At 41.1% G+C, this 12,770-nt stretch overlaps 1 protein-coding gene across 1 annotated transcript in view; it reads right to left on the reverse strand.

The window, feature by feature from the left end:
- Positions 1-12,770, reverse strand: part of LOC124613593 (insulin-like growth factor-binding protein complex acid labile subunit) — a 49,171-nt gene that overhangs the window by 8,293 nt on the left and 28,108 nt on the right. The window contains exon 3 of the mRNA XM_047142309.1: positions 10,199-11,554. Coding sequence (XP_046998265.1) covers positions 10,199-11,554 — 1,356 coding nt within the window. The remainder of the gene's footprint in view (positions 1-10,198; positions 11,555-12,770) is intronic.

Raw genomic sequence — 12,770 nt, forward strand, 5'->3', positions numbered from 1 at the left:
GCCTGGTAACTGCGCCTCGGGAGTCCTGCTAGGGAACAGCGATGTAGTGCTTCGAGAGGATAAAGTCTCGTGCATGAGCTATGGCAAGGGTTGAGCGTCCACTGAAGTATTGCGTCTTGTGGGCGACGTTTTGCTGGGAGGTCGTTCACCGTTAAAGGGGCGGCCACGCTTTTGGGACTGACAGTTCGCTTCCTGCTTCGACATCGGCGAGTCGCAGGTTGGACTCCGAGTCGCTGAATATGCTGTCTTGCCTGGTGCACAGGCGGCTTGTGGTGGTTTTAATATCATCCAGGACGACGTGAAAACTACGGTGAGCATCTGCTTTACAGGCATTGGGTGTCTGGAAGTGAAGTTTTCGGAAAATCGTTCTGTTCTGCTTAAAGGTTCCGCCACCCTGGTTATCGTGACATATGTCCCTCTGATATCATGTGGTCGCGATCTGTGTGGGTGCACTGGTTTTGCTTCTGTGATTGTAATAAGCAAGTGTGTTACTTCTTGTTAAGTTGAAATGAAGTTCTGCCTCACATTTTGCTTTGTCAGTCAGTGAGCTGGCGAGCGGACATTGTCCGTGTTTAATCTGTTTTATCTATAACATGAAAGGATTTCTCCATCTCTGCTTGGCAGAAAATGATATTAATATTATTAAAGAAAACACTTCTGTTCTGCAAAATTATATTGATTTGGTCAAACACCGGCTGTTGGCTTCTCAGCTCATCTTCAGGTGAGAACCGATTGTCGCAAAAGCAGATAAACATGATGAACGCTATATGCGACGTACACAGATATTATATGTGGAGAAGATGCGAAAATCATAGCATATTTACATGGGAAAAAACTTTTCCTCGCATAGAAATGATTACATTAGCTGTAAACAATGTTTTTATATGGAGGTACATTTAATAAGACGATTTTTAGTCTGAATCTAGGATTTGTAAGGAAAACGTCATTTAACAAAGGCAAAATGGAAACTGAGTCTGATCGTTTAATATCAGGCCAGCATTCTGTGTCATGTGTTTGTTGATTTCCAGAAGAGTCATCGTTCTGCTTTTCTTTTCTTAACAGAATGTAAAACGTTTCTGCATCATATGAATGGTTTTCTACTAAAAGATGATCAGTAAAGGTTGAACCTTTCTTCTTTAATCTCCAGCTGCTCTCATCTTCACGTAGTCTGAATACCACACCTCTGTCTGACTGATCAATGCACACTTCTTCACACTGCTTACAAGTGATTTTATATACACCAGTCTGTGCCAAGCATTACAATTTGTCTTTATTACTGAATGAAAAATTTGATCTGAAGCTGGTATCATAGAAACCGTGTCTGTCGTTGCGAAACTCTTTTTTGCTAGGTTGCCTGAAATGTTGCTGATATATATGATTTTGCACCAGGCTTTGTAGCTGCTGAGCAACTGCTGTTGCACATCGCACAGGAACAGTGCAATTTTATGCATTTTGTTTTTCGGTAGCATATTGTGAATCAGAGCAGAGCTATAGCCATTTCTGGAAGCAATATGTTTAATGATCTGCAGTTCTCTTTGTTAGGTTGACTCAGATAATGGTAGAGATATGATGCGATGCACCATCGAATGGAAAGCTGCATGTTTCTGGCTATGGGGATGCTGGGAATTTGCAACGATTACTGCATCAGTAGCTGTGTTTTTTTCAGTGACTTCTTGTACTAATATCTATATTAAGGTCCAAGAAAATTAAAGAAGAGCCTCCCACTGAATTTTTTTACGGTGTGAATTTAAATGCTGTAGTAATGTATCTAACTGACTAGTGGTACTGGTCCACAACCACAGCAGATAAACGATAAGTCTTAACCAGTACTTAATATTGTAGTTGAACGGCTCTTTCTGTAGGAAAATTTGTTCGAAGTTGTCAGACAGTATAGGGCTTGGAGGTGAACCACTAGCTAGGCCATAAGACTGACTCGCTAGCTAGGCTATCAGGCTGACTATTAAACATGTTGTGAAGCTGAAAGTATATCTGTTTTACATACGTTTGAGTAGCATCGATTATGTCACATAATTTTGTAGGATTTACTTCACAATTGTGTAAAGTTTCGTTAGTAGTTTTATACTTCCATTAGCAGGAACGTTTTTAAATAAACTAGTGATATCGAACGATAAAAGTTTAGAATGGGTGGGATATTCATACCTTTAATTTTATGAACAACAGCCATAGAATTTTTGATACCAAATTTAGGTTTTCTTTGTGAGGATATAATCTATCTCTTTCGCTAGTAAGTCACACGGTGCAAGAAAGGATGACACCACGGGGTGTAATAGAACATCATATTTATGCAGTCTGGGTAAGACAGATCATCTTTCCGTTAAGAAAAGGGGGACGGCGACCTTACTGAAAATAATGGAAATCAAACGCATGACACAGAATGCAAGCTTAGTATTAAAGGGCCATACTCAATTTCCATTTTTCCATTCGATGATCAAGTTTTCGTTACAAGTACTAGATTCAAACTACAAATTCATCTTATTTCTCATCTGTTGTCAAATGTACCTCCACATAAAAACTTCGTTTACCCCTCCCGTTTTTTAGTTAATGTAATTATTTTTATGTTACAGAAAATGTTTTCCTACTTTACCACTCTGTCATTTTTGTGTCTTATGTACCTATAATGTCTATGTAACTCGCACATCATGTTTATCTGATTTCGCGACATTCATTTGTCAACTGAAGATGGCCTGAGAAACAGGAAGCTAGTTCGTGACCAAATAAATAGTTTTGGAGACCATTGGGAAGTGTTTAATATTATTTTATTTATGTTCACATGGCACATAAAATTGCGTGAAACTGGTAACCCTGACAAAAGTACTGTTCCCCTTTATTATTACTTCGATTTCGATATGTTCAGTGGCACATCGGCGTTAACTGTTATTTATATTTCGATTGTTTTGACCTCTCACACTGGTATCTGCTTGATGGCTGCTCCTTGATGTATTCTTTATTTTTTGTTTTACCGTCTGAAGGCAAAATGTTTGAACTGTATTTAAAATGCTTTGTGCATTTAAAATTCAGGTTTAATTCTGTGCAGTTGTCGGAGTAGTACTTAAAAGCTTAAAGACTTTGGGTGTGTCTCAGGCAGCCTGTTACTGTTTACCGGCCTTTGGTATTGTAAGGAATTTAAAATCTCAAGAGATATCCCAGTGGATGGTCTTTTTTCCTAAAGGTTTCTGTTCAAGAGATGTTCTCTAACTTTTGGTAAATGATTTTAAAAGTAATTGCCCACCGGAGGGGGATAATTAAATTCTGATGTGCGTTGTTTTGGCTGTTTAATCTGGATGCTGCTACAGTTAGTTGCCAAACGCTATGTCTGTAAATTTGGCCTTCATTGGTTGCCGAATAAGGCGAGCTACTAACTATAACTGTTTCAAAATTGTTTTTAAACACATTTGTCGCTGTGAAGGCGCATAGTTAACTACAGTGCACCTTTATTTTGTTGTCTTTTAAGGTGGCTAATGGTAGCAATTGCTATACATATTTTATTGTTCGCATCCTTATTATACTGAGTATTTACCAGAAGTATAGGGTGTAAACTTTTTTTTTTAAGTGTTCACCTGGGACATTAAGAGAGTTGAAATTTATGGTTCTTGATGTTTGATATTATTGTTAAATAAAGTAACTGAAACGGTATCCATTTATTTGATCTAACGCGTTATCACGTTTCATTGTGGCTTATGAGAACTCGTAAGACCATTGGACCCAACTCTGTGTACCACCCTACGCATGGCAATTGTCCTAGCCGGTCTGGTGGTAGCACTTGGGAACTTATTATTAAGTTGTATATATGGTTCTCGGGCGAGACGTCGGATGTCATAGTGAAAACTCCACTATATTTCATCAGCGCAACTGGCCGACAGCCGGCCGGTGTGGCCGTGCGGTTCTAAGCGCTTCAGTTTGGAACCGCGTGACCGCTACGGTCGCAGGTTCGAATCCTGCCTCGGGCATGGATGTGAATGATGTCCTTGGGTTAGTTGGGTTTAAGTAGTTCTAAGTTCTAGGGGACTGATGACCTCAGAAGTTAAGTCCCATAGTGCTCAGAGCCATTTGAACCATTTTTTGAACTGGCCGACATCTTCAGGTGCGACCAACACACTGCTAAGGCAGAACCAGAACCAGCCTATTTATGCCAGTCTTACGCAGGAAGTGCGCATGCGTGGAGGCGCCAAATTCGATGGCCAATAGCGACGATATCAACCGATTATTATTAAGTGTTTCCATTGATATCATGCGATTTGTTACATCCAGCCTCAGAAACGATCGACGGTCACTGTCCGCCAGTACATGAGTTCTGGCTCGTCTTGGTTTAGCAGTGGTTGTTTTTTCGCGTTTCCACTTCACAATCACATCACGGAACTGTCGACTTGGGCAGTTTCAGAAGGAGTGAAATAGCCATGATGTACGACGCACGTGATATCTAGCAACCAGTCCAGTCACTGACCTCTCCTGACCGAATCATTCTGTTTTTGCTGGTTTGCAAATGACAACACAATACTCTTAGGGTTCTCCCTTTCGTCACATCTAGTGATCGGTTCTGCATTACATTGGGGTGTCTGGATACTTTTGGTCAGTGTGTGTGTAAGCGGGAGAAACTCTCGGAAGAACGGGTCGGTTCTTGAATGGGTCTAAATAAAGTATCTCTCAAGTAAGGAAGCAAACGTGGAGAACTTCACACATTGTGCAATATTTTCTGGTGGTTTTTGGATGTATGAAAAATTGCACTTCATTTTATTTTCTTGTTCAGAAAGTTTTAGGAGCTACGTTTAGCAAATCCGAGGACAGTCCTGTACATACTTTTCCTGTAATTAATTGGAAATCACTGGACACTAAAATTTTCGAAATATGTTGAGGTTCATAGCTGTAACTTGCCTTAATCATGCAATTCTTAATACTAACACTAAAATAAATTTTAAACGTAAGTATAAAAAGTTGTTCCAAATTTTGTCACAAAACTAGTTGAAACTGTCAAATAATGTATCATTCTGAAAAGAAAAAAGAAAAGCTGAAAATGAGGGAACTTTTCACGAAAGTCGAGCAGATCATATAAATCTGATCCATGTATTATTTTAAAACATTGAGTCTTCTGTGTTTTCACCATAGTAGATTCGTACTTTAGATAGATACCTGTAACAGTGGCGAGTTCTACACTGCAGCTTTAGATAGTAGATTTTTCTTGCCAAGCGAAACTTCAGCATGGCAATAACGTAGCAGAAAGCGAGAATTTTAGCACTTTTTGTCAGCGGTGGTATTAAACTATGTTTCTTGGGTGGGTATAACCGTCGACAAAAAGAGCTTCATTTATTCAGAATACGTGCGTGATGGGAAAACTTTTTTTCTGATTTGCTCATAGCAGTCCTGCAGTAATAGATGAAACGTCGCGAGAGCGTAGGGTTTGATATCTCGGCAGTTGTTATGAGAAACCTTGACTAATTATGCAATGCATTTTCATGTTTCAATCTATTAGATTAACTGTCCAAATACATTTTCAGTGATTTCCATTGAGTTATTATTATTCAAGTACAAGCTAGAAATGCTGTAGAAGCGGGAATGACTGTCGAATAAGGAAAGGCTAATTGTTTTCACGTCCTTTTGAGATGGCAGAGACATCAGCAACTCTAATTAGATACTACATACTCAGAGTTACCTTGTGTCACCCAGTTCTAGTGATGGCTAACTGAAATAGCCGAGTATAGAATGACATACAGCATAAACTCCCTCCCGCCGACAGCTGGCTCAGAACTTCTGCCAATTTTTTTTCCATCCATTTGTACACGTACCTCATGTACCACCTATGTTGCCACAGAAACAGAATAGTTCCCTGTACAATGAAAAACGACCATAGGATGTATCCCACGTTCCTGGAAGTTCTGGAGAGAGAGAAAAATTACCCTACCCTGGAACACCTGTAGGCCTGTAGGCCTATATCTCTACCTGAAAACATATTCCATAGTGGGAAGATGCCTTAAACTATTTACAGAAGATGGATGATATCAGATCTAGAGAGCCGGGAGCTAAATTTAGCAATCTATAGACAACATTCAAAAGGAACGGCTACAGCGAACGGTAAACGTATCGCTTTATTCTGCGCGTGGTTCTCAAAGACAGGACGGCTAAGAAGAGAAGTTAATCCTTTCAGACCTCATTTTTTTCTAGAGGAAGGAAAGTTTTTTATAGTCTCATGCTCTTAGAAGAATTTTTAATTATTTTAGAATCAAGGTTTATACAAATATATGTAAATGTTTTCAAAATATACTTTGTACAAATGGCTTCTTTTCTATGCAGTAAAAATAATTAATTTTGGTATATTCACTGTTGAAATAAATAAACTGATCATTCAATAACTACCATGCAAAGTAACTATAGTAACATTCAGTTATTCACTGGAATATAACTAAACAAAAATTCCAATGTATTCTGATGGTCACAAGAAACTGCGTGATGCTACATTCACTTGCTGCCTTTTTTTATAGTGACAGACAAAAGGTGGCAAGACATGAGCATGATGAATCATTCACTTATGTGTACATGAGGAAAAAATATTTCTGTAGCACCTAAACCACAGAAAAAATTAATGTACACAGTTGTAGCCAACGCATCAGAAAGATGGACTACTGTCGTATAAAACTGAGACAAATCTGTGCCCGCTTAACTCTGAATGTCACCCATCTCCAAATAGCCTGGGTCTCCAGGAACCGGTTTCAGATCAACTTGCTGCACATTTCAATGATGATGGAGAAATTTTCGTTTTAGTTTTAAGCGGCATATTTCAGTGTCCCTGAACACTTTAAGCAAAATGTCACATTAAAGGCTGAATAAATTTCTGAAAAATGCAGCATTGAAATTAGAAAACACTAAATTGTTATTGATAGCATAACATTGCAATCTTACGTTACCTAATTTAATTGTGTATAGTGACTGAAACAGAATACATTGTGTAATCCATTGTATGTAGATCCATTTTTTTAAAAAAAGGTGTTCAAAACATGTATTAAAGTCCAAATGAATAATCCAGGTACTATGTAAAATATATCAAGACAGATTGGTTGTGTTGTAAAAGTGATTACACGAGACAGATCATGTACTCACAGCACTTTCACTCTTAGGAAAGATGCGAAACTCGTCTAGGATATCAGAGAGAAACTTGCATTCTTCTTTATAAAGTAATGGGAAGCTACCAGTGAAATATACTAGATAATTCTACAGTAGGCCAGTCTACATTGAGACTCAATAAAAGCTCTCAAAATCGTCTACACAGGATCAGAGATGGTCATTGTTAGAAAGAAAGTCATTCAAAATTAGATATATGTTCGGTGTACAAAATTTATGTATAATTGTTTTACCTATGATGTTTCAAAAATATGAATACAGAATGAAAACAGCTGTACTTAAAATGAACCTAATATCGAATGTATAATAACTCCAGAATGAGATTTTCACTCTGCAGCGGAATGTGCGCTGACATGAAACTTCTTGACTGATTAAAATTGTTTGCCGGACCGAGACTCGAACTCGGGACCTTTGCCTTTCGCGGACAAGTGCTCTACCATCTGAGCTACCCAAGCACGACTCACGCCCCGTCCTCACAGCTTTACTTCCGCCAGTAACTCGTCTCCTACTTTCCAAACTTCACAGAAGCTCTCCGGCGAACCTTGCAGAACGAGCACTCCTGGAAAAAAGGAATTGCGGAGACATGGCTTAGCCACAGCCTAGGGGACGTTTCCAGAATGAGATTTTCACTCTGCAGCGGAGTGTGTGCTGATGTGAAACTTCCTGGCAGATTAAAACTGTGTGTCGGACCGAGACTCGAACTCGGGACCTTTGCCTTTCGCGGGCAAGTGCTCTACTCTGGAAAGTAGGAGACGAGGTACTTGCGGAAGTAAAGCTGTGAGGATGGGGCGCGTGTCGTGTTGGGTAGCTCAGATGGTCTGGTTCAAATGGCTCTGAGCACTATGGGACTCAACTTCTGAGGTCATTAGTCCCCTAGAACTTAGAACTAGTTAAACCTAACTAACCTAAGGACATCACAAACATCCATGCCCGAGGCAGGATTCGAACCTGCGACCGTAGCGGTCTTGCAGTGCCAGACTGCAGCGCCTTTAACCGCACGGCCACTTCGGCCGGCCTCAGATGGTCTGGTCATAGGGGAAACGTCGTCAGAGAGGTCCACCGCATGAGCGTCTAAGGAAGTGATTCCAGTGGTGGTTTCCCGTTGCTTTCAACTGATTATTATGAAATGATAATGAGGGCAACACAACACCCAGTCCCTGATCTCCGACGCAGCCGGGAATCGAACCCGGGCCTCTTGGCGAGACAGACCGCCGCGCTGACCACTCAGCTTTCGGGGTGGACCATGAAAAGGCACGGAAAGTGTAAATTCGTTCTACGTCCTATGTCGCAGTTGTGTTTCCAAGGCGAACTGAACATAGAAGACTATTGACATTTATGAGAAAACACATAGGTGTTTATGAAATAAAATACGAGTAATAATCGAAACATGATGTTTCACAAAACTATAACTACTCTCATTTTTCAACCATTCATGATATATGTTACAAAGAAAGAAAATATTAAGAAGGTTACAGATAGCAAAAATAGTTATTTTGAAATGAATATGGCTTCAGTTGCCAGTGCTGTAGCGGCGTGTATGTGAACTGCGTTTGCGTTAGTAAGTATGTGTGTGTGTGTTTGTGTGTGTGTGTGTGTGTGTGTGTGTGTGTGTGCGCGCGCGCGCGCACGCTCGCGCGCATGTGCGTATGTGTGTATGTATGCCTGTTGTATTTTTGCGTCAAAGGCCTTGTTGGCCGAAAACTCATTTTGTGACAGTTCTTTTTTTGTGCCTATCTGCAGCTCAGAATCATCGCCATATGATGATTAGCAACTATCATTTTCATAATATTGTTACATTCTGTCCTGGATTTTCCACTGTTTGAAATGAATTAGAACGTTACACAAGTCGATACAGGAAATTAAAAGTGAAAATAAGGAGAGAAATGCAGATTGGGAGGTCGCCTGGAGTATTATAGAAAGAGCTGAATGAGTCATTCATTCAGTACGTTCCAATTCAGGGAAGTATAAATAATACCAACCAAGGAAAAAAAGGTTTCTTCGACGAGGAAGAAAAGACAGATATATCACAACTATCACACAGTTCAATTGGTGATGGAATAAGCATAATTAAGGGATGAAGGAGAATTGAATTGTTTGCTTTGCGTGGGCAGGAAGGTCTCTAGAGGCGAATTCTGCATTGTTTAAATGAGAGTAATATCTCTTGGATGTCAGTTCACATATCTATACTACATGTTTTACATATCAAGTTTCTATTTAATGTAATAAAAATCCAAAAACTCGGTACAATGTAGAAATGGGTTTTTGTACATGTTACATCTGCCTACTATTGCGCCGAAACGCACAAAATTATAAAACGCAGAGTACTACTTTACGCAACTAATAATTCATGGACTGTTCTCAAGTAGTTTGAATTAAATTAAAAACAAATCTATTGCATGGAAATGTAGTTGTTTTCATGATGACTTACTGTTTTTTGCGCGAAAGACACTGCTTATAATGTACGTATGTTTCATTAACTTCTTTACGTAAATTAGCACAATAATGATGTTGATTATTGTTTCACGCTGTATTATAACCATATATTTCTCTGCTAAATTTGTGAGCAAAGGGAGACAATGTAATAAGTATCTGTTGCGTAAAACAGTCTGATTAATTTAAGAGACGCCTGCGAACATTTGCTTTCTAGACTTTTATTTGACGATGATGGAGGAACCAGGTTTTTTTGAACGGAAATTTTGTTTGAGGAATGTGGAACATAGTACTGTGTACATTTTACAAGCCGTGAAGACCAAATAAGTGAATTTACCGTGTGTCATCAGAACTTTAATTTGAAGAAAGATCGAGATCGACATTATTAGAGAAGAATGAGTAGCTCAACTGGCACTCGATGCGAGAAGTAATGAGCTGTGGACAGTTCCTACACAGACCCGATCTCATTTATGGCGTGTACCAAAAAAATAGATTCTCAAGGAATACTTCATAATTAAAAGTATTTGCCCTGATTAGTGAGAAGATTAAAGATGAAGAAGAGGAAGGAAGTGGTGTTAACGGTCACATCACGTTAATCAAATCCACTTTTCTCAACAGGTAAACTATGTGACGTACATACCTTCATCTCCTCCTGATGAACTACTTCGCTGGTAAGAGACGAAGGCGTTGTGTCGGCTGCAGTTGTAACGTTAACGGTAGAGGAATTGGTGTATTCACTGGACGAAGTAGCAGTTTCTGGAATATGTCTTTCGAGATACATACAATACTGATTAGTAAGAAAATGTGTCCAAAGAAGTCCTCTCAACGCCTTCGGTTCCCAGCATCTTCTACTTTTGTTGTCGGCTGTCCGTCGGAGCCACTTCCCTATTTCTTTTAGCATTTTGCATGAACAAATGAACGGATTTTCACCTAATAGTAGTTCTTCATAATCTAAAGATACCGCAACCTCTGTTAACTTATTGTAACTCAGATCCAGAATCATTTTAGAAGCATTTTCACTTATCACGGAGTCGGTAAAAAACGTCAGAGCATTGCCAGACATATTTAAAAAGTAAATTTCGGGCAGGATTATGGAACTGATAGCTGTTATCTTGTTGGAAGATAAGTCCAACACTGAGAGCTGTGGCATTTCTCCGAAGGTGTCTTGGTCCAAGTTTTCGATAGCGTTATTGGACAGGTTCAAGACGCGGATACTCGGGAGCGATAGACTGAAGGTCTTTAGTTTATTGTACGACAGGTCCAGTACTGACAGGTTGCGCATTGCGCGAAACGTCACTTCGTGCACTTCACTGATAGAATTGAAGGAGGCGTTCAGACGTTGGATGGCGGGTGTGTCGAGGGAGAGCCGGACCAGGCCGCAGTGGGTGACGGCCACCGACAGGAGGCTGCTGCTGGACACGAGTGGCAACTCGTCGTCCTCAATACTCGCGCCCCAACGGGTGTTGTGGCTTAGATCGAGGTGACGCACCTCGGTGCAAGACGTTAGAAGATCTCCCGGCAGTTGGCCTTCCAGCAGATTGTACGACAAGTTGAGATCCGACAACCCTGTCAAATCCTTAAATGTCCCATTGGCCAGCGAGCGAAGTACGTTGTGAGACAGATCTATTGCAACGAGTTGTGGCATGGAGGTGAAAGTTTCCGGTAGAAGTTCTCCAATAGAGTTCCAGGAGGCGGTGAGCCGCTGGAGGGCTGGAGTGTTAGTGGACAGGTCGACGAGTCCACAGTGGCTGAGATCCAGGGTCCGGAGCGTGGCGCTGGTCACTAATGCAGCGCTGGTGGTGTTGTCAGGGACTATCCCCAGTCCCAGGTTGTGGCTCAAGTCCAGGTGGCGCATGACGCTGTTCTTCGTGAAGAGGTCACCAGGCAGCGGACCCTCCAGTATGTTGTGCGACAGGTCCACGGTGGACAAACTGGGCGTGTCTCTGAATTCGTCACCGAGCAGAAAACGCACCCGGTTGTGATCGAGAAGAACCACCTGTTTGACAGAAAGCATTTTCAGTACGCATCCAAAGTGCAGCCGCTTTACATTTCACATTTCTTATCATCTGACTAAGAATTTAATGTCCCGCGATAAAATGTGACGTGCTCCAATAAATTCACGTTTCTAAATTAAAATGGAAATTTTAAATACACTGACGGCAAAAATCACAACACTAAAAGGAACTGTTCGACATAAACGAAAGTTGGTAGGCGTGTTTCTATACCTGAAAAATGTTGTCTGTTCAGATTTCTCGCCAGTCGCATAAGCGTGGCTCCAGCAGCGTGGCGAGTTGATGCCAATCAAGGTTGCCTTTAAAGCAATAAAGACGCCGTTATCAGCACCTCACGGAGTTTGAACGAGGTCGTGAAGTAAAGCTACGAGTAACTGAATGTTCCTTCTGCGATACTGCAGAAAGACTTGCAGGAATGTGGACAATTTACATGACTGTTGGCAGCGGTGATCACAAGAACGTACGGTCGAAAGAAGAACAGGCTCCAGACGGGCTCGTGGCACTACCGAGAGGAAAGACCACCGTGTTTAGCGAATGGCTCTGGCGCATCGTACTGCATCTGCAGCAACTATATGAGCAGCAGTTGGCACCGCAGTGACACAACGAACCGTTACAAACCGGTTACTTCAAGGACAGCTCCGAACCAGACGCCCTGGAGCATGGACACAGTTACGGTCTGGGATGCGATTTCGTAAGATAGCAGGAGTACTCTCATGGGGAGGGGGGGGGGAGTGGATTCCGACAAGATCAACAGGATACCGCTGTTGAACACAACGCGCTCTACAGAGTGTCGACATGCTGCCTTGGCCTGTTCAGTCACCAAATCCGCCTCCAATCGAGGACATCTGGGACATCACTGGACGAAAGCTTCAGTGTCATCCACAAACAGTGTTAACGGTCACTGTATTGATCGACTAAGTGCAACAGACGTGGAACTGCAGCCCAGAAACTGACATCCAACAACTGTACAGCACAATGCATCCGCGTTTGCATGCTTGCATTCAACTCTCTGCCGGTTATACCTGTTTTCAGTGCACCAGCATTTCACCTGTGATCTTGTAATTTCTTTCACTGAAATATGTTACCTAGACAATTGAATTTCCAAAATTTCATTACTCTATATTAATTTTTTGTGTTGGGATTTTCTTTATGTCAATGTATGTCGATTGCACTTGTGAAGGCAACGCAACCAACAACCAT

This window comes from Schistocerca americana, chromosome 4 (genome assembly GCF_021461395.2).
Source record: "Schistocerca americana isolate TAMUIC-IGC-003095 chromosome 4, iqSchAmer2.1, whole genome shotgun sequence".
NCBI classification, from domain to species: domain Eukaryota; kingdom Metazoa; phylum Arthropoda; class Insecta; order Orthoptera; family Acrididae; genus Schistocerca; species Schistocerca americana.